This window comes from Perissodus microlepis, chromosome 15 (genome assembly GCF_051167445.1).
Source record: "Perissodus microlepis isolate ML-2025 ecotype Zambia chromosome 15, ASM5116744v1, whole genome shotgun sequence".
Classification (NCBI taxonomy): domain Eukaryota; kingdom Metazoa; phylum Chordata; class Actinopteri; order Cichliformes; family Cichlidae; genus Perissodus; species Perissodus microlepis.
In genome coordinates, this window is record NC_140475.1 from 17,145,108 (window position 1) to 17,168,879 (window position 23,772).

At 38.0% G+C, this 23,772-nt stretch overlaps 1 protein-coding gene across 1 annotated transcript; it reads left to right on the top strand.

Annotated features, from left to right (window-relative positions):
• Window positions 1-70: 70 nt before the first annotated feature.
• knl1 (kinetochore scaffold 1) lies at window positions 71-12,773 on the top strand. The gene is made up of 32 exons (XM_084953956.1): window positions 71-278; window positions 1,053-1,087; window positions 1,217-1,253; window positions 1,333-1,392; window positions 1,499-1,581; window positions 1,660-1,715; window positions 1,801-1,825; window positions 1,931-1,971; window positions 2,061-2,113; window positions 2,235-2,901; window positions 3,214-3,266; window positions 3,465-3,852; window positions 4,245-4,282; window positions 4,428-5,019; window positions 5,178-5,230; window positions 5,535-7,757; window positions 7,845-7,959; window positions 8,083-8,141; window positions 8,234-8,332; window positions 8,425-8,540; window positions 9,123-9,213; window positions 9,423-9,539; window positions 9,645-9,732; window positions 10,017-10,079; window positions 10,175-10,214; window positions 10,338-10,442; window positions 10,534-10,634; window positions 10,844-10,903; window positions 11,060-11,169; window positions 11,507-11,628; window positions 11,756-11,881; window positions 12,066-12,773. The coding sequence occupies exons 2-32, from the start codon at window positions 1,059-1,061 to the stop codon at window positions 12,160-12,162; spliced, it is 5,907 nt and encodes a 1,968-aa protein (XP_084810082.1). The 5' UTR covers window positions 71-278; window positions 1,053-1,058; the 3' UTR covers window positions 12,163-12,773.
• Window positions 12,774-23,772: the final 10,999 nt, after the last annotated feature.

Genomic DNA, 23,772 nt, shown 5'->3' on the forward strand with positions numbered 1-23,772 from the left:
AACATTTTAATTGACAGGCTGTTGTTAACTACACTCCAGTTATCTAAATAAAAATTAAGCTACAGACGGACCTCAGTGCGCACGCGTGAAGGCGGCTAAATTCAAAACTCAAGACGTTAGCATCGAGAGTTGTTCGCATTAGCTTCAAAATTGTTACGTATCGTATGTAATGTGGTTGAAGATAAACGACTTGAAAATAGTTTCAAGTTAGTTAAGAAGTAATAATAAAAAACGTATTTATCTTAGAACGCCGCAACATCACAATCAACAATAGCAAGGTAAGCGCCGTAATGATTCTTTGGTGTTCGGTTGTTTTCTTGTTTGATTATGAATGGGAAGCTAATAGTAACGTCAGAGTTAGTGGTTATCGGTTTGTCTCTTTAAAATATGATTTTTTACAAGGGGAAATGCAGAACGCTGCCTAGCTTTGTTTATTATTTCAAATAAGTTACGTTAACAGTATTTATCGAGCTGCATTTGTTCATAAGGTCTTGGTAAATTGAATGACAGGTCTATTCTGTGGTGGTGGTTTCCCATTTCATGGCTGCTGGAGAACAGTGGCGTTACTTTTGCACACCTGACAGGTGTGGCGTAGTAACTTTAAGTTTTCTTCAGTCTCTTTTTTTTTTTTAAATCAAGGTTGTAACTTACGGTCATGTGAAAAAGAAAGTTTGCACAGGACTCTGCAACTACACGCCGAGATTCAGGAGCTTGCAGAACCACCTTAGCAGCAATAACTGTTTGTTGGCATTTGTTCATGTACAGCTCATAAGGTCTTACCCCAGCATTTCATTCTGCTTAATAAAGTCTTTTAAACTTTGTTAAACAGTGGTGAATTTATTGTAATTATTGTCAAATAAACCCATTGCCACTACTTTAGAAACAATTGTTTTTGTGTCCAAAGATAATGCTTCATTTTTACACTTATCAGGTCTGCTAATCCCAAATACCTAGGACAAATTAAAAATGCTTCTTAAGCAACATTTTGAGTTTCAGGAAGACACTGTAGAAACAATGATTTCTATATAAAGCATTATTTTATATTCGTACAGTTGACGATGGAGCCTCTGGATCCTCCAAAAAATAAGTGAGTGCAAAATTACTGTATTAAATAAAAAGGACATTGATATCGGAGCATTCCTACTTTACACCTTATGTTAACAAATGTATTGTGATATTTATGTAATAGTTTTATTGTTCATGCTTTGTATTACAGTGAAGGCAGTGGATTTTCAAAGCGCCGCCTTTCCTCGGTCAGTATCTTAATCAGAGGTGTGATTTTATTTATTTCTGTACAAATGAACTAAACTGTTTGCACCTTGTAATTTTCAGATTTTAAAAGCGCCACGGAAATCAGCCAGGTTCCCTGACCAAGATCAGCAAGAAAATGTGGTAAACAGAGAGTCTGATATAAGATTTCCAACTGCTTGTGGCAGTAGACACCCTTAAGGTTTAAAAATTAAAAAATGGTGATATAATTTAGCCTTTTTCCTCTTAGGTGGAACGTGTCAAACCAGTGGAAAAGAGGAATTCAAGACGAGTCAGTTTTGCCCCTGCTAATGACGTCCTTCTGTTTTCTAAGTGAGACACGAAAAAATGCTCCTTTTACAAAAAGTACCTAACCACAAGTTGACCTAATCAGTGCTTCTCTCTTTATAGGGATGTCAAAAATGCCTCCCCTGTCCGAAGCCCTTTGCAAGAAATAATAACAGCAAGTATGTAATGTAGTATTATGTATAAGAATGTAATTTTTTAAAACTTTTTGTAATTTTTATAATTATATTGTATGTTATTCTACAGCAGGAGCAACAACCATACAAAATAGGTAAGGTGAAATGAGCTATTAAGGTCCAGCCTGTCATCTGAATTTCAAGTCTTATCACAAAGAGTCAAATCTCTCACATAAATGCTTTGGATTTTTTTGTACAAGGGTGCAAGTGGGAGTCACTGAAGATGGGAATGAAATCATTGGTAGGATCATTGTTTTCAATGTACTGTCCACATTATCTGTTAGATAGTTATAGAGATTGCTGTTACTAAATTCAGGTCTCCAAATGTAGGTATGGAAACTCTTTTGAATGCTCCTCTACATGTTTCCCAACAAAAGGATAAGGTAAATTTGAAGTCGATCTTTGCATTTATTACATTATTATAATGCTTAATAATAGCAGAAGTATTTTAACTTAACATTTGTTGTTCCCATTAACTGACCAAAGGTTGTTTACCTTTATTAGGCCACTGGAGATGACTTTGGGGAAAAAACAGTGATGTTTTCCACAGAAGATGCAGCCATGGACATGACCCAAAGCCACACTATAAATATTGCTGCAGACATACCTGAAGATATACCCCTTGACAACTATGACATTTTCCCAGTTCTTGGAGAAAATCGCTTGCTAGATGATAAAGCCACAGTCCCACCACTATCCACAGGCAGAAATGTCGACGTAAGCACATCATTGTCATGTTTGGATCCTGGATTTGAAAACTTCCTTGCAAGTCTGTCTAAACCAAGTGGCCAGAGCACTAATGCTGTAAACATAACGATGACTCTTCCTGCTGAAGCATCCTCTGAAGAAACAAAAGGCTCCCTGGTCCAGATTAAAACACAAAGGCCTAATTTGGATAAAGAAAATCAAGTTCCAGTGTCCGTTTCTGCTGTGATGGAGAAGACACCACATAACACCAGGAAAACTGGAGAATCATCCTACAGGAGTGCACTCTGTCCAGAAGATGATGTGAGCATGGATATGACTGAAGCCCAGACAGGTCGCATCCTGGGAGTCTGTGATGATGACGATAATCCTTTCCAGTGTCTTTTTCCTACTCAAGACATGTACACCCACTCACAGATGAAACGGCAGCAGAGCAGTAAAGCATCAGGATTAACCAACCCAAAAGGTATCACATTTATGTCTGTCACTCAAATTAAAGGACAACTCTCCAGCATTTATACATCAGCTTATAAGTGATAAGAAGAAAATATGGGATGCCAAGCAGAGACGACAAATTTGTGTTCTACCACGGTTCCTTTAGTGTAGACCATTTTTCATAAATATCTTGCTGTCTAGGCTCACAACTTTATGAAAGTCTAATACTAGAGCAAGGAAATTATCCCTGTATGCATTGTATGAATTTTATGCTTCATCAGTTTTAATGCTAATTGAATGGAATTTCAAATAGCCTTAATTTCATTTCACTTTTAATTATCAGATAAAGTGTCCTTGATAAATCCTCTCGTACCTGCTCCTCATCAAAGACATAAGGTAAGTTTGGCATTTCTTTTTTTAAACTTTGCTTTTAGATGAAATAGAACATATAAGCAAGTCATGCATGGGAGGTTTTGTCTTTAGTTGCTCGTAACATAGTATAGATTTAAAATGTTGTCTTTGAATGCTAATAATTGTTATTTCAAAGTAAAGTTTTGGTTGGCATGTAGTAATTGTTTGTGTTCTGTTCTTCAGGTGAGCTCTGATGCGAAAAACGAATGCAGAGAGAAGACAGTAGTGTTTGCTGCAGATGACGAGTTTATGGACATGACTGGGTGTCACACAGTAAACATCGCCTGCGGTCCCTTGGTTCCAGAGGAAAAATCAGCAGATATTGATAAAGAAAACTTGCCACTAAATACCACTCAAAATGTTAGAGAGCCTTTTAAAGGCGTTATCATCTGTCCTGAACTAAGCATGGATATGACAGAAGCTCAAACTGGCCACGTTTTGGAAGGTGTGCAGGACGATCCTTTTCAGTTTCTTTTTCCACCACAAGACATGTACACCCACTGTCTCAAGAAAGCAGATAGTACTTCAGGACAGCAGATAAGTGAAGCACTCAAATCATCTAACCATAAAGGTAAGGTGCTGTTCGAACCCTGTTGTTTCTGAGAGGGGGGAAAAGGGTAATCTAAAGTGAGGAGGAGCTTAAACACAATTTCAGACAGTAGATGAATTTAATTGCTGAACCAAGACCTATTGTAAGGGAGGGGGAAAAGCAAAACTGAACTGTAATCCATACAAAGTTACTCTACCAGAGCTTAAGAATAAAAAAAGGAAATGACAGAAACTTTAAATCTTCGTTTCAGGTCATGTGAATGCTTTTGTATTTAATTTCCTGAAATTTATTTTCCAAAACAGATTCTCCTTTATTTATTTATTTTCAACCAATTAATTAATGAATTCACTAGTTTTGCAGTGTTCTGGTTTCTTTAGCTAATCTATTTATTTATTACCCATTTCCACATTTAGGCATTGAAGCTTCATCTTCAAAGGCACTAAAAAATCAGGTGAGATTAAATGTTTTTCCCTTTTTATTTTTCAATTACTGCATAACGCAATACTTGTTCTAGCTGGTCTGGAAGATAGAACATATTGCCAAATCAAGGTTGATATTTTGCTGTATACTCAAAGTATTTCCTTTCCCATCCACAGAACAAACCTGACATTGAGAACAACTACAGCGAGAAAACAGTGAGATTTTCTGCAGATGATGCCTGTATGGATGTGACACGAAGTCACACTGTAAATATCCACCAGTTGCAAGTACAGTCTGACCAAAATTTTGACTTTTTACCTGCTAAAGAGAAAACTTTAAGATTCACTCCAGATGACGGTATTATGGATAAGAATTATGGCCTCACTACAAACACTGCCAGTAATTCAGCGTCCAATTCAGTAAATTCTGAGAAGAAACAAGACCGTCAAATATGTGATCTGCCTAGGAATACATCTTTGTCAGCACATAGTTTGGATCCAGGGTCAAAAAACCTTACAGCTTCCTCCAGCATTAATCCTATGATTACTAAAATGAATTCTAATGGAAATGCAGTATGTCCCAAAGCAGACATAAGCATGGACATGACTGAAGCTCAAACTGGCTACATTTTGGAAGGGGATGCAGGCACAGCTACAGATGCCCGTCTTCAGGATCTTTTTCCCACGCAAAGCATAAGCGCCCAAAGTGGTAATGTCAGAAAAGCTGACTGGCAGAACAGTAAAGCAACTGGATTATCAAGCTGTAAAGGTATGAAAACGGCAAAGTTATTGGGCTTTTTTGTTTGTTTTGGTTTTTTTTACATAGAAAATGTACAGAGTGCCTCAGTTAAGTTTTAATAATTATTATATATTGAAGTTATGGTCAGGTAGCTGTTTCTCACTCAGTTTTACCATGTCCACCTTAAGGTAAAGAAAACTTCCTGAAGACTTCTGGAAACACAAAGGTGCAAAGACAGCAGGTGAGCATAAACATGTCTTGATCTTTTTGTTAAGGTTAGTTTTATTCAGGTAGCTGCACCAAATAATGCCTTTGTTTTAACAAAGGAGCAAATAAATTTAAAGAGACAGGGTCATTTTGGTCAATATTTGCTTTACATTAAAGGCATTTGTTTTATTTTTATCAAGTTTATATGGTTTCAGTATGACATTTTAATTTTACTACAAACCTAAGATGTCATAAAAAGTCAATCAAATAGTGAGGCCTCTGGTCTGTGTGGAAACATATCTTCATGAACACGTGCTCTGCTACACTGTCTTTCTCAGGTTAAGCTTGATGTGGAAGATGACCGCAAAGAGAAGACAGTGGTTCCTGTTGATGATGCCCTTATGGAAGTTACACAAAGTCTCACAGTGAACATTGTCAGTGATTTAGAACTGCAGTCTCACCAAGACACAGGCCTCTTACCTGCTAATGGAGAAAAGACAGTGAGGTTCAGTATACATGATGCTGCCATGGAGGTGACACGAAGTCACACTGTGAACATTGCCACCAATCTAAACCTGCAGTCAGATCACAATTCAGACCTTTTACCTCCTACCGGAGAAAAAACTGTGAGGTTCAGTACAGATGATGCTGCCATGGAGGTGACACGAAGTCACACGGTGAACATTGCCACCAACCTAAACCTGCAGTCAGATCACAATTCAGACCTTTTACCTCCTCTTGGAGAAAAAACTGTGAGGTTTGGTACAGATGATGCTGCCATGGATGTGACACGAAGTCACACGGTGAACATTGCCACCGATGTAAAGTTGCTGTCAGATCACAGTTTACCTCTCAATGGAGAAAAAACTGTGAGGTTCAGTACAGATGATGCAGCCATGGATGTGACTCGAAGTCACACTGTGAACATTGCCACTAATCTAAATCTGCAGCCAGATCACAATTCAGACCTTTTACCTCCTATCGGAGAAAAAACTGTGAGGTTTAATACAGATGATGCAGCGATGGATATGACACGAAGTCACACTGTAAAGATTGCCACCGATTTTGACAAGAAGTTACATCAAAATGTGGATTTTCCACCTACCTCCGAAGAAAAAACAGGGAGGTTCAATGCAAATGATGGAGCAATGGATATGACAGAGTGCCTCACTGAAAGTATTCCAAGTGTTTCTGCACCATACCCGGTTCTACCATTGCAAAAGGTTCTGCCCATCCAGGAAATCCAGGGTTTTTCTTTTAAAGTAGAGAAATCAAATAGTGAAGCCTGTGGTCTGCGTGGAAACATATCTTCATCAGCACATGATTTATATCAAGAATTTAAAAACTTGTCAAACACAAGTGACCCATGGGCGGATATTAAATCACAGGACAATGATATACCATCCCCTCAAAAAGCTACTGACCCAAGGGACATACTGATACAGCTTAAAACACAGAAACCTGCTATGAATACTGAAAGTGAAGCTCCAGGTTTGGTTTCATCTTTCATAAAGAAGCCAGTAAGTACAACCATGATGGACTGTACAGAAATCAATTTCAGCATGGATATGACTGAAGCTCAAACAGGATGCATTTTGGGTCAGACGTGCACAGATGACCCCCTTCAGCGCCTGTCCTCCACACAAGATCCCAATTCAGACCATTTGCGGCAAACTGGGATTGCATCACAGAGGAGTGGTGATTTGGGGTTAGCCAATCCTGATGACCAGGAAATTATGAATGTGCCAGATTCTCTTAACTCAAACGAAAGGGAGAACACAGAAGAACCTGAACCAAGAACTACAGCTTGTCTGATATCACAGGATATGGAAAGTTCACCCAAGGTTGCTGGAAAGGATGTGGATGCATTGTGCTCACGAAAGTCTAGACGAATCAGTTTAGCTGATATTCAGTCAAAAGTAAGGCGTTTGAGTCACATGATAAGTGCAGCTCCCAGTGCAGTTGTAACTGATAACTGCACTGCACCTTTGCATCATTTGGAACAAGACCTGGAGAAAAACTCAAAAGATAAAACGTTACCTGTCACTATGGCAGAACCAGAAGCTGAAATGGAATTGGTAAACACTGAAGACAATGCACAAGCTCAGTGTTTTATAGAAGCAGAGCATCCCAGTGATGCTATTACTACAACTCCTTTTAGCTCAAAGACCAAACAGCTTATGTCAAGAATCTCACTGGGAGGCTTTAAGCCGAAACTGCCCCAAAAATGCAAACCTGATGAGTCAAAGAGAGTGAAATCTTCAGGAGACCATACAAAGACGATCACCGCCAACGTTGCCAAGGAGCTGAACAACTTTGATGATGATGTTAGTGATATTTACGATGAAGAGCTGGGTAGTTATGAAGATATGTCAGAAGCACTGGACACTAGGAGTCCTCAGAAAAGTCCAGAGTTCAACATGGTCGAGCCTTTAGAGAACACTGTGTTTGAAGAAGATGTCATTAGCCCTGTTCATGGACAAAAGAGACTTCTGCCAGAAGATAAAACTAATGTGGAGGATCAAAAGAGAATGAAAACATCCTGTGTGACTGTTGAAGTGGTAGGTCAGCTTTCTCTGTTTTACGTAATTTACCTTTAATATGGTTTCTTTTATCCCACTTGTTTTGTTTCTTCTTGTGCATTGCAGTCAGAGGTCATAGAGTGTGACAGTAATATAACTACAGCTCGTACGACTACACAGACAATAGATTCCTCCAGCAATCACACAGCCAGCATCAAATGCGAAACTGCATCTGAGTCAAGTAAGTTCTTATCTTTGACGTTGATGGGCATCATTAAGATCTTGTATTCCTGATTGAAATAATGTTTCCTTTTACACTATTATTATTAAATATCTTTGTTTTCTTTTGGTTTTGGTTTTTTAGCTTTTAAACACAGCTTGTTTGAATCTCAGCTTGAAGACAGTGCTGTTGATGTGCAGATGGTAAGAAGTTGTATTTTTAAAAATTGATTTATTTGAAATCTGAAAATGTACACTTGCCTCATATTTGACTGCATTTGATGCCTTGATTACAGAAACTCAAAGATGGCACCATAACGGTCTTGGAGTTCTTTAAACTCTTCGGCATTGACTTTGTCATCCATAATCCTCGGGAGAGTGTCCTTCCTGGCAGAGTAGGTCAATCTTCTGTGTTAAAAATTACTTCCCCATTATATACACAAAAAAAATATTATGTTATAGTGACTTTTTTTTGTTGTTTTTTCAGTTTTTGTCAGACACAGAGGCCTCACCAATGGATTTACTGAAAGACCAACATATCAGTCGTCCTACACAGATGGTCTATGAGACAGATGTCTTTAACCTCAAAGAAAAGGTTGAAGGGTATGTGCACTTCAAGTTTTATGACATATACTGTACACATGATTAAACCTACAGAAATATACTGAAAAAATTAAGTAGTTAAATACATTTATTCATCTAAACTTGTGGTTTAGATCAGCGGTCCCCAACCTTTTTTGTGCCATGTTTGACAATATTTTCACGGACCGGCCTTTAAGGTGTCCTGGATAAATACAACAAAATAAAACCAGTACCGGTACCAAAAAAAGAAAATTTATTCACAACACACGGGGTAAGACCCAGAGAAACTGAGTGTAACCATAAAAACAATTTAAAAAATAACCTAAAAACCCTGAAAACCATAAATTTCACACCTGAGCCTCAACACTCACAGCCCGGTACTAAACGACTCACGGACTGGTACCGGTCCGTGGCCCGGGGGTTGGGGACCACTGGTTTAGATGTATTGTGCTGTATCGCTGTAAACTCATAAAATCACAAGGAAAAACTGGGTGTAGCTTACAAACACAATTATAACTCGTTAAAAATTGTACAATTCTTTTTATGTTTAATCTCAGACGTTACAATTGAAGTTTAAAAACATGTCTGTTTTGTTCTTTCTAGGCTGAAGGTGCGAATGCAGGATCTAAACAAACCTCTTAATACTGTCAATAGATCTTTGTGGGAGGACATGAGATATGCTTCAGATAAAGAGGTATTAGTCAAAGTTTTTTTTATGTGATATGTTTACATTTATTTGGGCAGGATGAACATTAAGTAATTTACAGTGTATATTTTTTTTAATTGCAATGTATTTTATTTAACTTTATTTAGCTATTGGCCTTTGCTGTGCGCTTGTGTGTGACATGAATTTGGCATCTGTTCTCACAATTCACCCAATGTGGCGTTTGTTTGAATCAACAGCTGAAATCTTTCGGTGCTAAACTAAAGGAGAGAAATAACTTCTTCAGAAAAACGAGCAAAGTTCAGTCACATGAAATGAAGGAGGTTTTGTACTCAAATCTTTTGCAGGCGAATCTGGTAAGAACTTCCACACATTAAGAAAAAAATACTAAAATGCAAAATTGGGGACTTCTTTGAATGCAAAATGAAATTGACGTTGTTTTGTTTTGGTTTTGTTTCCAGGAGCAGCAGCAGAAGTTAAGAGGAAGAATTCAAGAAGCAGATGAGATGATAAAAACTCTGGATGACTGTATTTGTGAATTAGAAACAGGTATAGCTACTTTGAAAACATGACTTTCCTGTTTGTGATATACCACCGAGTTTGCTCGTTTTGTAGACATATGTATTTCTCTATCGTTTGGCTGTTGCTAGATGAAATCGATCGCAAAGATGGTGCTGCACCGCAAATCTCTATGTGATTGCTTTTGTTGCTGGCACATTTCCAAAGTTGTCAGTAGTTTTGATGGAAGATGATGACCTGTTAGCAAACCTTTCTCTGGGGGCACAAGTAGGTTGGATGTGTTGCTCTAGCCTAACATATTCTCCTTCATTTAGAATTTGCTGCAGTTGAAGAAAAAGGGTTTGAAGACAAACCAAGTCTGAAGTCGCTGCAGGAAGGTAACTTAATACTGTTTGATCTATTTGTTTTTTATGTTACGTCAGTTTAATTGAATAAGTCCTAAGTGCCTTTACTGGTTCATTTTGTTTAACAGAAATGAAGAGAGTCACTGAGACGACGGCTGATAATGAGAGGTGGGTTAAAATTAACTATCTTTTTTTTTTTTTTCTTCGTTGAATTATGCAGTGAATGTTGAGAATTACCAGTTTTGAGCGGTCTCGTTTATTTCTTCTTTGTTTTCTTTGTTCCTGCTAAAGACAAATATCTGAACTAGAGATGCAGAAGAAGCAGAATTCAAGTAAAGTCAAAAGGCTTCGAGCTGAAACGAGGAACCTGGAGATTCATATGGGCCTTCTGAATATGTCAGTACCAAGAACATTTTTTACAGCTTTAGACCAGTCCTGTAAACAAATATGATAACGTAAAACTGGTTTTGTACATTGTTTACATCAGGATGAATGAATGGAAGCTCAGAGAAATGAGGGACAACTGCAGAGTCTTCACTTTCCTCCATGAGACCATGCATCTGCAGCTGGTGTTTGAAAAGGACAATGGTATTTCTTTTTTTTTTCATGTTTTCTCATACAGTTTAAAGCAGTTTCTAACAGTTGTGAATATCTTGTACTCATGGTTGCACCTCAGTCAGTAGTGTTTGCGCAAACTTTGAACAATATTAAAATTTCGATTTTGCTTAATTCTGTTGGTTTGGGTTTTTTTTTTTTTTAAGACGCACTCTAATAACTTTGTTTTTCTGCTTTTGAAGGTAATGATGCCGACACTGAGCAGAAAATAACACACATCACTTTTAAACTGGAACTCGATGGTAAGAAAATAAGTACAAGAAGCATTCTGTGATGGATGGTTATTAGATGGTTATTCTTTTCATCCTACCTGCCATGCTAAATTAATGGCCTTTGGCTACCTTTAATTGCACTTACTATGAAGAATATGTACTGAAAGCAATTATGTTTTCTACCAGATGAGAAGTCGCAGTGCCATGCACGCCTTGTTCACAAATTGGTCTCCGAGTACATTGAAGGTGAAAGTTGCTGGGTAAAGAAATACCCAACAAGAAGACAAGTACCAAAGGTAAGTGTAAATAAACACTTAAATGAGTGGACCCACTCCAGATACATACAAAGGACAGAAACAGGCTCATGTAAAATAGGCCAGATACTTAACCCCGAGTTGCTCCCAATGTGAATGCGTGTGATAAAGCACTAGAGAAAAGTGCCTGTGTTTAATTAGATCAGGCCTGTGTTTCTCGCATACTTTTGTTGCATCCACAGTGATCGCCCCCTGGTGGCCATTAAAACAAATGCCAGTTTAAATTACTCTGTTTTAGCTTAAGTGATGAAACCCAGAAGATATATGTCTATTGTTTATACAGTCTGTGGTAACGTATTTTGCCTGCTGTTGTTCCCAGCTGCTCCATGATGTCAGCCTGGTGGTGAGTCGCTGTCGTCTTCTGGGAGAGGAACTGCGTCTCCTGAAACTGTGGGGAGGGCTACGGCTGGATATACTCGACATCAGCTGCATGGACACCAAGTAAGAACTACAGTGCTTCACAGAAATGACAAATATTCCACTTTTTGATCCAAAAAAATCATTCACATCTGCATGCAGTTTTGCATTTTGCAATACTGAGGTGTATAACATTCAATTATTCTTCCAGAGTGCGCATTGTCTTCAGCACTCTGAAGAAATTTTCCAAGTTTGAGGTCGTCTTTGCCATCTCTCTCATCAACCACTTCTGTGTCCTACAAGTAGAGAGCTTTAAAAACTTAATTGGAAGCACAACGTAAGTAAAATTTTAATATAAATCAAGAAATTTAGATTTAAAAAACCTATTGTTTATTTAATGAATACTGACAGAAATTACGTTGTTTTATGGAGCATATTACTATTGAAGGTAACCGTGTCAAAGGAATAATATATTATCTTCTAGTATAAAGTTAAATTTTTACATTTTTGTGTATTTCTAGGATTCAACAGATTGAAGACATTGTGGCTTCGTTCACTCCCGCCAAGAACCTGCTGACAAAGACTGTCAGAAAGATTCATGAAGTGTTATTATGTTGAGACCAGGAATGAGTCCAGGATCACATTTTGATTCTAGTTGTTTGTAATTAAACTCTGTTGTACAGTATAGAGGGGAAAAACTAAAAACTTAAATTCTTTTACAAATCTAAGAATAAGTATAATGTACAGAGTCTTAGTCTGTTTCTTCTGGTGTGTGAAAGATGTGCTGTTTTGCTTTTTGCTGTACACACAAACAGTTCTCACTGTACAAAGCTGTTCTGTTTCTGCAGACTTTAATGTTCCAATATGGGCAAAAAAATAAAAAGATGAATTGGCTCAAATGAAAGCTATGTTGGGAGTCAAAAGGATTTGCAAACATTGAAATCCCAACTCTTTAAAAAAAAAAAAAACAACGACAACCCAGCATTACTGACTGCACGATTATGGTCACTGTAGTTTAAAGCATAAAACCCTATTATTGGTGTGGTGCAGTTTCCAGAGTTGCCTCTAGATGGTGGACATTACCCATCACCTATTGGAAGTTTTTGCTGAACCTCCCACATGTAAATATCAGTATCGCTTCATTTTGTTTATACTGAAATGATTATAAGCACATAATCTCTTTCCAGGCTTTTTTATTAGACAGCAGTAACTGTAAAAATAAACATGCTATGCATTATAATGGTTGTGTGAGTATTTTGTGCCACATTTTCACCCAATTTTCTTTGTTTGAAAATGGATCACAGTAAAGAATAAAACAGGGTGTCGGTTAAATTGGCTGAAACATGTGACACGTGCTATGATCAATAATACAAATCAAAATGTGAAATTAGATTGCAGGTGAGTAGACACCACTGAGAATAATCCATCTTCATTAAGCTTAATTTAAAATTTCCATGACCTCAAATGATTCAATAAGTCTTTGAAATGGTCAGTATTTTTAATTCTTAAACATATTTCTAAGTATTGCAAAGGACATAGGGTGTAAAAACTGACTTTTGCAAAACAGCTGAACTGCAAGCTTAAATGTGCACTTTGTGTAAAGAAAGCTCTACAAATAAGGCATCAAAATGCATCTTCCTCTGCAACTGCTGTACTTTGGTTAGACTTCGGAGGTCACTATGGGTCTGTGAAATATATGGTGCTCTGGTAGCTGTTGTTTTGTTCAGTAAAAAAAAATCAAGATATTTAGAAAGTTTTGTCCCACATTTCAAATGATAGTGTTTGTCCTGAAATAAAAGAAACCTTTAAGATGTTATATGTAGTTTGTAGGTAGATAGATTATGCAGGTTATGGACCTATATTATATACTGTGTCCCTATACTTTAAGGCATGTTTGAAGAAAAAAAAAAAATCATACTACACTCTATCATACCAAAATTTGACTACTTTTTTTTTAAATTAAGCATCCAGTTTAGGCTAAAGGCTGTTCTCAGCCAAGACATGACTGACATGGACAGTGTCCGGAGTTCATCTGAAAGGTCAAACAGCCAGAGACGAGCCTCTAAGAAGACGGATGGGGGTGGGCAATGACAGTCTACTCCCCGAGCCCCGACATCAAGGGTCAAAGTGAATGTTTCCAAACCGTCACCCTCGAGTGAGCCACAAGGGGAGATGAGGTCCTCCCTTCCTCCCCCAGGAACAACGGCTGCTGTCAAACCAAATAGAGGACAGCAACATTTGGGTCTCCTGACCTCCTGAGGGTCAACTCAATTTGATTTTAATCGATCAACCGAAGGATTTTTCATTATGTGTGTGAGCGATTCATTCGGTCATTAGATTATCATACAACACTGAGAACAGGAGCAAAGTTTTTCCTCAAGGTCACTCTTGTTATATTATGTGATTGAATTTCACTTGGTTTTCTTTTTGTTTTGCAAATACCTGAGAAGAAATGTGGCTCAGGCATTGCTTCCTTTCCTGCTGGAAAAGATTTCCTTTCTAACGTATTTACCAGTTTATTGCAGTTATGTGACCTTCTTATTAGCTGTGCAATTAAGTTGTTAAAAACAGATTTCAGACTTAATGTGTTATTTGATTATATGATTATGTAATTTGCTTTAAATCCTGTGACAGACTGGCAAGCTGTCCACGGTGTACCCTACCGCTCACCCTGTGCCAGTCAGGATATGCCCCCATGTGACTGACAACTGATTAAGAAAATGGATGGACTGATCGATGTTTTAAATCTTATTAGCATGGCCTTTCTTCACTGTCCATAATTATGTGTTAGATATTCCTGAAAAGTGCCTAATAATCCACTTTGCACAATTATTTACATGGGTATTCATCACTGTAATTTCAGTGTTACCCCAAAATGAAATAATGGTTACGGACAAATTCGGGTGAAAAGCAACTGAACATTTATTAAACCACCTGAAAGGTAAATAATTTAGATCTGTGGGCTTTCCTTTGTACTTAAACACATTAGAAGACTAGAGTCAACAGATCAAACAGCAGCATACAATGATATGATGCTGCTTCTGTAATGCTCACCAGTTACCAAGCCAACAACTTTGCAACTAAATACTAACCTGATGTTTGTTTAAAGAGTAAGGCATAACCAATTCACAAACCTGTGTGCTCCTCGAGAAGAAGAAACCAAAATTAATTGGATTCAATCTCTCAGTACTATGAAAGTCTTAGAGCAACAGTGCTTTTTAAAACAAGAAGTCAGTCACAAAGTGCTTTACAGAGCTTTTTTTTTTTTAAAGGGACAAAATGAACACGTAAGAATGAGTACAATAACACAAAAACATTATCCAAATGTCTGAATAGATGAGTTTTAAGCTAGTTTTCAAAGATACCACAAAGTTCCAAAAAGAGGGCTTTACAGTGTTTCACAATTTTGGCGCTAAGGTTTGGAATGCACAGTCCCACTTAGTTTTTAGACAGATACGTAGAATAACAAAAAGGTCTACGGACTAAGGATCCAGTTTGAAGAAAAGTGGTGGGGTAGATCAAGAATATAAATAAGAGCCATAAAAGTAAAAACCACAATTTTAAATTGATACCTAAAGCTGACCGGAAGCCAGTGCAGACACTTTAAAACTGATGTGATATGAGAGAATTTATGAGAGTAAGTTAAAAGCCTCGGAGTGATGTTTTGGACAGATTGGAGGTGATTAATTAGTAATTACTGCATGAAGGTGAGAACTAGAAGGGCATTTAGACACTTAGCAAATCCTCCACCAAGGATGATGCTGCTTTTTAAGTGATGCCCCATCTTAGAGTTTTCTAGAACGCGATCGCGATCTATACCAAAATTTAATGGGTTAGTTTTTTTGCTGAAACACAGGCATAAGAACAACACTTCGCACAAACCTTTACTGATTTATAAAGAATTCATTAGAAAATAAGATTGTGCTTGATTGGAGATGGTCCAAGCGAACCTAAGCATATGTGTTTCACATCTTTGTATGAGATATAGATGAGATTAAACACTTTTTCTTTCTGGGAGACAAATATAAAGTCACATTGTGATTTTGGATGAAATTAGGTGGTAGCATGTTGTCACTGCACCAAAGGCCTAATTCTCTAAAGTGGAACATTTGGCCTCATGTGGCCTCATTCAAATCTATTTATCCTCTGATCTAGGAGCAGTATTTCACCTTAGTAACCCTATCAGTGTCCTCCACTGACATCAGAAAGATGGAAGGTTTGAGGTAATACAATTGGTTTTGGATGATGGAAAAGTTCATTGAGCGTTTATTTGTATTTAGATCTAAATGTAGCCATCTGCCAGACACACTGGAGAACTAGTCCAGAAATAAAACATGCATGAAAATGAAGAACATAAGCACTTTATTTAGGTCTGTTTTCCAAATTTTCGTAACAACAATAGGATTGTGTGTAACTTTTGTATATCCAGTTGACGGGAATGAACAAAAGGGTTAAAGATGTTTTTGCAACAGGGGATATGTGCAGGCTTTCTGCTGCGATAGTGTGTTGATGGTAGGGAGCCGTGTCACTACACAGTTTACTACTGAGCATTGTTGTTAACACCATCAGCCTCTCCCCACTTCCCACTCACAGCCTTCCTGCGCTACTGCAAAGCTGAGGTTGGGGGCATTATTGTTAGGGGGCATTAGAGGGCGTTCTAATTGATCCTTCCAGGCAGGTAATTAGCTCTGATGGCATGTGCACCCATGGTGATGAGAATGACAGAGACATAGCCACGTCCTGCCCCTCACCCCAATCATCAACACTCAAATAAAGACTATGTGACCCATGGAGTTGCCACATTCTCTGGTCATTCTTAGGAAAAGACAATAGGTCTGGCTTGTTAAAATAGGCTCCCTCTCAGCGGGGGAACACAGGAGCCACAGCAGCTGTCCCATAGTATAAAGCTTCAATAGTCTGAGCAACCACAGAACCTCCAGTACAAAGATTTGCTTTTTTTTTTATACTTCTGTGAGGACATACAACATCTCATTAGGAATGAAATATTAAAAGTATTAACATAAACCTTCCCTAGATCTCCGCTGCTATGTGAGAATGTTAGAAAGGTTATTGTTCATAAAAATGTGAAAATTAAAAGTCTGTTTTTATTTAACAGTCATTTTACAATAGGGGTAAAATGTACCAAAAAAGGGATATTTGTAATCCAGGATGTGGCATGTGATAGGACCAGAGTGAGTCATCCAATGTTAGACCACAGCCTTTATATAATATAGACTGTATATAAAAGATGAAAGAATGATGACATCACCCACTAGCTAGACAAGTCCTGTCTTGGAGCCACAAGCTGAGCATTTTGTTGTTTTGTCAGAATCTTGAGGTTTTGAATGGCCATAATGAGTAGAGGTGGGCGTGACTAAGACACTGAGGGACACGAGATACTCATATTGTTACGATTGGTTAATCTGAGAGTGGCTCCACTCTAAAGCATCTCCTGTTTTATTCCTCCTATTTGACTCTAACTGGAGCCAGAATTTGTAGAACATACATTGTTTTCTTTCTAAAAAAAAGACTTAAAACTGAGACAAACAACTCAGCAAATGTTTACTGAGGTCATAGCCCAAAGAAGGAAAAGGATCATTTTTCCAATGGCTTCTAATGAACGAGCACTTCTTTTTGCTACCACAGGTGTCGCCCCCTGCTGGTCCCTGGAAAAAATGCAGGGTTAAGGCACTTCTGCAGTGACTTGCAAAGAATGTAACATTCAACTGAAAAAGGCAAAAACTTTAGTCACTAAATGTTGAAATTTTATGTCAGAAAAAAACATTTGTAATAACGTGACAATAAAACATTGAGAATTTATGTGTAATGTGCGGAAAAATTAAATAAAACACGAAAATATGTTGTATGTTAAGATACAGAAGTTCATATGATTAAAGTAATTATTTTGTGCTGGGGTCGGCCTTGGGAGACTCCAAGGATATATGAATGGAAAGGAATCCTAACTCATCTATCAGATAACTTCCAGCTGAGTTAAACTAAATCTGTATGTTTCATCCAACTGCCATTTCAGGTCTGTTTGTATTCACGGAAGAAAAACAAGTATCAGGAGCCCCAGCAACTGAGAGCATTGTTGTGGGTGAGATGCTTATTCTCTGGTAGAACGATGACATAGAAGGAATCTTGATCTTGTACAGGGAAACACATCCTGGGGCACACGGGCAACAAAGCAACGCAACAATGAGAGCTTCTTCTAAAAATATAAGAGCCTGATTGATGAAGCTTGCCATTACAATGGAATCAGTTCTTGCAGAGGGGATTTCTTTATACAACCTACTAGGTTAGTGCTCATGGGATCAGCTATGGTCAGAGTGACTGCCAACAGACTGTCAGTCAAGGCAATTTGTTACAGTTTGTTTTCACATTAATGGATTAAATTAATACTGCCAGTGCAAAAAGTCTGGAAAAAGTACAGACATTCTGTACTTTAATAGAAGTACAGATACAGTGGATTTACCCAACTGTAAGCAGTTGTAAGAGTTGTCCTGGATAATTTCCACCCTCTACACTGACGGTCTACTGTTCACACTGTCTTTATACAAGACAGTACACAGTTGGTATGTAGGTGGAATTCAGTGAATAAATCTAAGCGTCTTCAATTTAATTTCAAATCCATCTCTATTACACTTAATGTAACCTAACCCTGACCACAAGCGCCACAGCCACTTTGCACCAGTCCAACAAACTGTTCTTTGCTTTAAATCCCTCACAGTACAGCAGACTAACCTGTTTATGCTGCACTAAACTGCAGAGTATTTGCATGGAACCTTTAATAACACAAAGTCAGTCAATACACACCTCAGATCCAAGATATGATTTAACAAAAGAGGGCTTACATCTAAACTTTAAATTTTCAGTTTATTAAATACCACTGAGCAGTCCTTTAAATACTGTCTTTTTTTAATATATCTTTCTCCATCTCCATTCTCTCCTTGTGAAATACAGCAGCTGGAGCTTTAGCTAGCAACACATTGTGGGACAAACTGCACACAGACAGTTTGTGTATTTGCTGATATTTGTTGAGCTGATAGAAACATTGCATTTTAAATGACTTGACTTAAAAAGTGTTGCTCCCCTTTATGTTTGCTCCTCTTCTGTAGAGCTGGCTGGATGCTGAAATACCACGACTACAGCTTATGGACATTTGTGCATAAAAAACGATGCCCACTTTAATCCCTGACTGTTGGGTTATAAATTATGCATAAATTGTATGGATTTTATCTCTTTCATCTCTTTGTATGCAATAACCCTGGTGATTGATACACCATTAGGATTGCCTTTCATGTTTCGTGTACTGTTCAGGCTCAAATTGGTTTGATGTTTGAAGGCCCACAATAGCTTGAAAGAATAACTTCTCTCATATGTCTTAACCCAAAAGTTACAAGTCTGTTTTGAAAATGTATGGAGTAGAAAGTACAAATATTTCTGTAAAAATGTAAGGCGTAAAAGTAAAACGTTGTCAAAAAGATACCTGATAATTCTACTTAAGTACAGTAACAAAGTATTTGTACTTTATACAAATACTTTTTCCCAGTCACACTCACAGGTTTTCTGAAATACAGTCTCAAAATCCCTTATTAAATTTACCATCCAAATCCAGTGAGAATTAAACTGAATTGTGGTCAGTTTGCAATGCTTGCTTTAATGTAGATGAATTGATGATGTAATGATTTTGGCTTATTATTTAGCATTATTTCATGTTTTCATAAGAAATAATCAATCCTTTTTTTATTTTACTATTTTAACATTAAGTGGTGTTAAAGCTTTTCCAAGATGTAATAGCATGTTTATAAATCCTGCAGGTATGAAATCAATATTCATTCTGCCTTTCTCCCTCAGCCTTATTTTGCTATCTGAACTTGCTTCATGAAACAACTACCTGCTACAGCTAGAAACACAATGATAGTGATAAACCAAAACAGCAAATTCGTGGGGTCTAAAAGCCCACTGCTTAAATCTGACATTTAAGTCTCAAGAAAAAGTTTAATGTCTCACGATGTGAAAACTCCAGTTCTGTCACTCTGTCCATCCTCGCCATTTCATCAACTTCCCACACACCTCTGTTACACAGAGTTCACATTTCTGTGCTGCGTTATCGAGTGCCCTTTTGACACATGGGGCTATTTTGAAATCCAGGCTTGTGTGGGAGGATTTAGGAGCCTCTCCTGAACAAGGCCGGCAGTGGTTGATTGTCCAGACTGCTTGGTGGATGGATACTGGTCATCTTGACCCACACCCTGAGCCCACTAACATCGACGCAGCAGCCACCTTTGCTAAGTGCATTCCCAAAGGCCCCAGCCCAAATCCCTGCTTGACCCTGACTGATAAACTACGCTATGGATAGACCAAAGGAGAGCTTTTACCTTTGAAATAAAGGTTAGTGGAGAGTTTTTACAACAACAAACTGGACTATTGTGACTCAAAATATGGGCCCCAAAAGATTTTTGTTCTACTCTTAACAGTGATTAATGCAATTTTATTAATAATTAAACGCTTTCACAAAGCCGTGTTGATTTTTTGGGTTTATTTTTTCTACATATTATTGGGTGTGAATCATATCTACATAAATTTAACAAACTTTTATTTTCAATCAATATGCCATAAAATAGAAATATCCTGAGTAGGATGAGCTACATGGACAGACAGAAGGACCAGATTTGGTGACTTCAACAGGCTCCAGGTTTGGAGTTGTACATAGTCCAAGGAGGTCTGGCCTGCATCATCCGCATGCAGACAATAATTGGTCATGACTGAGAGGCTCCTGTACCCACATGTTCTGGCTGAGGAGCTGATAAGACTTTTGGAGGCCTCTTTTACAGGTTATGTTCAAATGAGGCCTCAGAGAGGAAGTAGTATCATTGGGTGATGGAATCAAAGTTCACCTTTTAGGAAGAAACAACAGTAAATATAAAGAAATATAAAACAATTAAAAAACGAAGAAAAAAATCAAAATATGAGAGAAGATTTAGTTATCCAGCAACATTAGCAATAAAAATTAGGATAAGATTTTGGGTCATTTATGATCTAACAATATTACATATTTTTACGGCTAAACAGGACTTTTCTTTGTAAATGTATGGACTTTTTACACTGTTGTATTGTTAGTTCACATGAAGTGAAATAGTCTTTTCTATTGACCATTTATCTTGAAAGTATCAGTATAAGCATGTGAAGTGGTACTTATTAACTGAAACATGTAACTACCCTCTTAAAACAGCATATTGTCAAACTTCAGTTTTCTTTCCTTCCCTTATTTCCACTTCCCATAAGGAAATATACTTAAGAATGGGGAGGAAAAAAAAGTCTTTTGTTCGTATGGCACTGATAAATATCTTTTTAAGTAGTTCTGTATATGTCAACTGAAAAAAAAAAAAAACATTGAATTTTTTAAAAAACTTTCTACTTGTTGCATTTAACGTTTTAGGTTCCCATGAAAGTTGCAGGAATTACAGAGAACATCTTAAACATATAAAAACCAGCTCACACCACCAGCAGAAATTGACACTTGTCAGACCAGCAACATATTTTCCAGTTTTAGTTACCCTGCCAGAGAACGGAATATTTTTTTTTGTGGACCTTTCTCTATAAACCCAAGAGCTGATCGTGTGGGAACAGCCAAGTAGTTCTGCAGTTCCAGACATACTCTGATATTTTGGCCCCAACAATCACGCCGCTGTGAGATTTTAAAGGATAATATTAGGAAATTATATAATGTTTAAAATTTAAGTCCTCCGTAAGAGCAGGTGAAAAGATGATGAGCTTGGTGAGAAATCAGTTCACACATTGATGGTTTTAGTCTTTTCACTATTTTCATGCTGACAATGATAACAAGAATTAGGCACATACACAACACCTAAACCTGGCTTTTGTCCACCTAAGTATTATCACTTCAGAGTTCCCGTGGATGTTCAGGTACTCCAAGAATATACCTTTCAGTGAGACAGATGTATCATACAAACAGGTGAAGGAACAACCTGAAAATACAACGCCTGCTACAACAGTGTTCTCCAGCATGGAGGCATAAAAATATGGATTATTTCCAATGTTGCCCTGCAAGTGTATAACATTGTGTTTCTATGGTCACTTTGCAATCTCCCTTGAAACCTCTACAACTGTTGAGTACTGGCTGCACTTACTCTTGGTTGTTGACTTTTGTGCTTTTTACTTTTTTTAGACTTTACTCTCATTTTATCCCCTTTGTCATTTGCTATAGTCCCTTTGTGTTCACTTTTCTAAGTGTGGCAGCAAACCAGAGGCGGTGACTCCTGTACAATGCTTTAATTCAGCAGTCCCTCCCGTCTTATCGTGCCCTGCAGCTTGGCCGGATTGGGCAATATAAATTGAACTTGCCCAGCAGAGAGACGCCGGTTTCTCTTTTGGGTCCGCACATTGTTTCGTCTAGGCCTGTATTTATTTAGATGTAAATCAGTTTGCAAAAGTGTTACGTCCTGCCCTTGTGTAGTGGGCGGAGGACTGGTGCTCATTTGTTGGAGGAAGTCAGCCCCATCGAGATTGGAGCTGTGCAGATTGTTTTCCATTATAAGGCTGTTATTGATGTGAGAGGGTGACATCATGCTGCCTCGCCCTCACAGGCAGCGTTGGTGAGAAAGAGCCTATCTCTTATTCATTACTCAGCACAGCGAGGAGGATGGACTTGTCTTCATGTTTCATCCAAAAATAAGTTGAGTGGAGGTTTTAAGAGTCCCCCCATCCCGCAAAAGGGTCACTCCAATAGCTAAACTCAAAGCAGAAGGCTGGAGCATGGAAATTGACTAGTAAGTACCTAAATTATAATACCTGTGCTGTAAAAGCAATAGTTTAACATTCTGGTGAATCAAGCAGTCAAAGCTATAGCCAGGCCCAGAGAACAGACACATTTTGGCTGAATCTGGGTTACTTTCTGGCACTAATGACTCACTTACTGCACTTGCTAATGCCGAGGGGGGCCAGATGTGGCCCAGAAGTCGTAAAGAAGACTTGTCATGGGTCAATGCAAGTATTGTGGTTCAGATGTAGCCCAAATGCCACAGCATACCTGGCCTCTGGTTCACACAAAATGGACCTGTGGCTGTTGTCATATAGCAGAATGACTTTAAGAAGGATGAATAAGACTTCAAAGTTCCTATGACTTTCAAAAAGCACTTTATGCACCAGTCTGAGCAACAGAAACCCATAAAATACCAAACCTTTCTTTTATGTTTCAAATCTTAAGTGTAAATTTTCTCACTTTTTCAGGGCATTGCGGTTACATTTCAAAGGCTTATATTTACCAATGAAGACAGTGAAGACTATTTAATAGCAGTTTGAAAATTAACCTTGCACTTTTTTACAGTATGTGTTAATCAGTGGCATAATCTTGCATAAAGAGAATATGCAATGCCATTTTTAGTATATGAAATATATTTAAGGCCATATTTGAACACAAAGAGTTGTCTGTCTCTCTATGTTAGTCCAGGAACAGATTTGCAACCATTCCAGGTTGTGCACCGCCTCTTGCCCCATGATAGCTGGGATAGGCTCAGCCCCCCTGCCACCCTGCATTGGATAAGCAGAAGAAGATAGATGGATGAACGGACCATGTATAAAAATATGAAGGTACAGGAACCCTCTTTCATTAGATAGATTAAAATAGTGAACTACTTTCAGCTTCCTCTGGCAAAAAATGCCAGACAATAACATAAGTCATGCTGCGGCCTGTGAATAATGCAGTACTAATTTGAGACTGTTGGTAATAGCTATGCCACCTTCATGTGACCCATGACTGCAGACTGACACACAGCATAACCCTTCTTCTGTTTAATTCTTAGCTTAATCTTTGTAGATATATAGGTACAATCTAAATATTTTTCCTGCATACTTCACCTTTTTTCCCCCTTTTTTTTAGAAAGTCTTTCCCTCGTGAAGACAACATCTAATAGGCATGCAAAGGGGAACGAATTAATGGAATGCCAGCTTTAAAATAAAGGCAGAGTAACACCATGTCCTGGCTTGCATGGCCGCTCATAGCTGGTAGAAAGCTACAGCTATGGGTCCAATCAGCAGCTGGTTACCCTATTTGAAGCCTGTTAGTACTGATCAGGGTTTTATGACAAGCTCAAACCTGTACAAGTAAAATTGTAGAAGACTTATAATAACATAGCCCATCTTCATGTCTTATGGGTTTAATTCAAGTGCTCACATTTTACTCACATGTCAAAAGTTGCCAGCAGG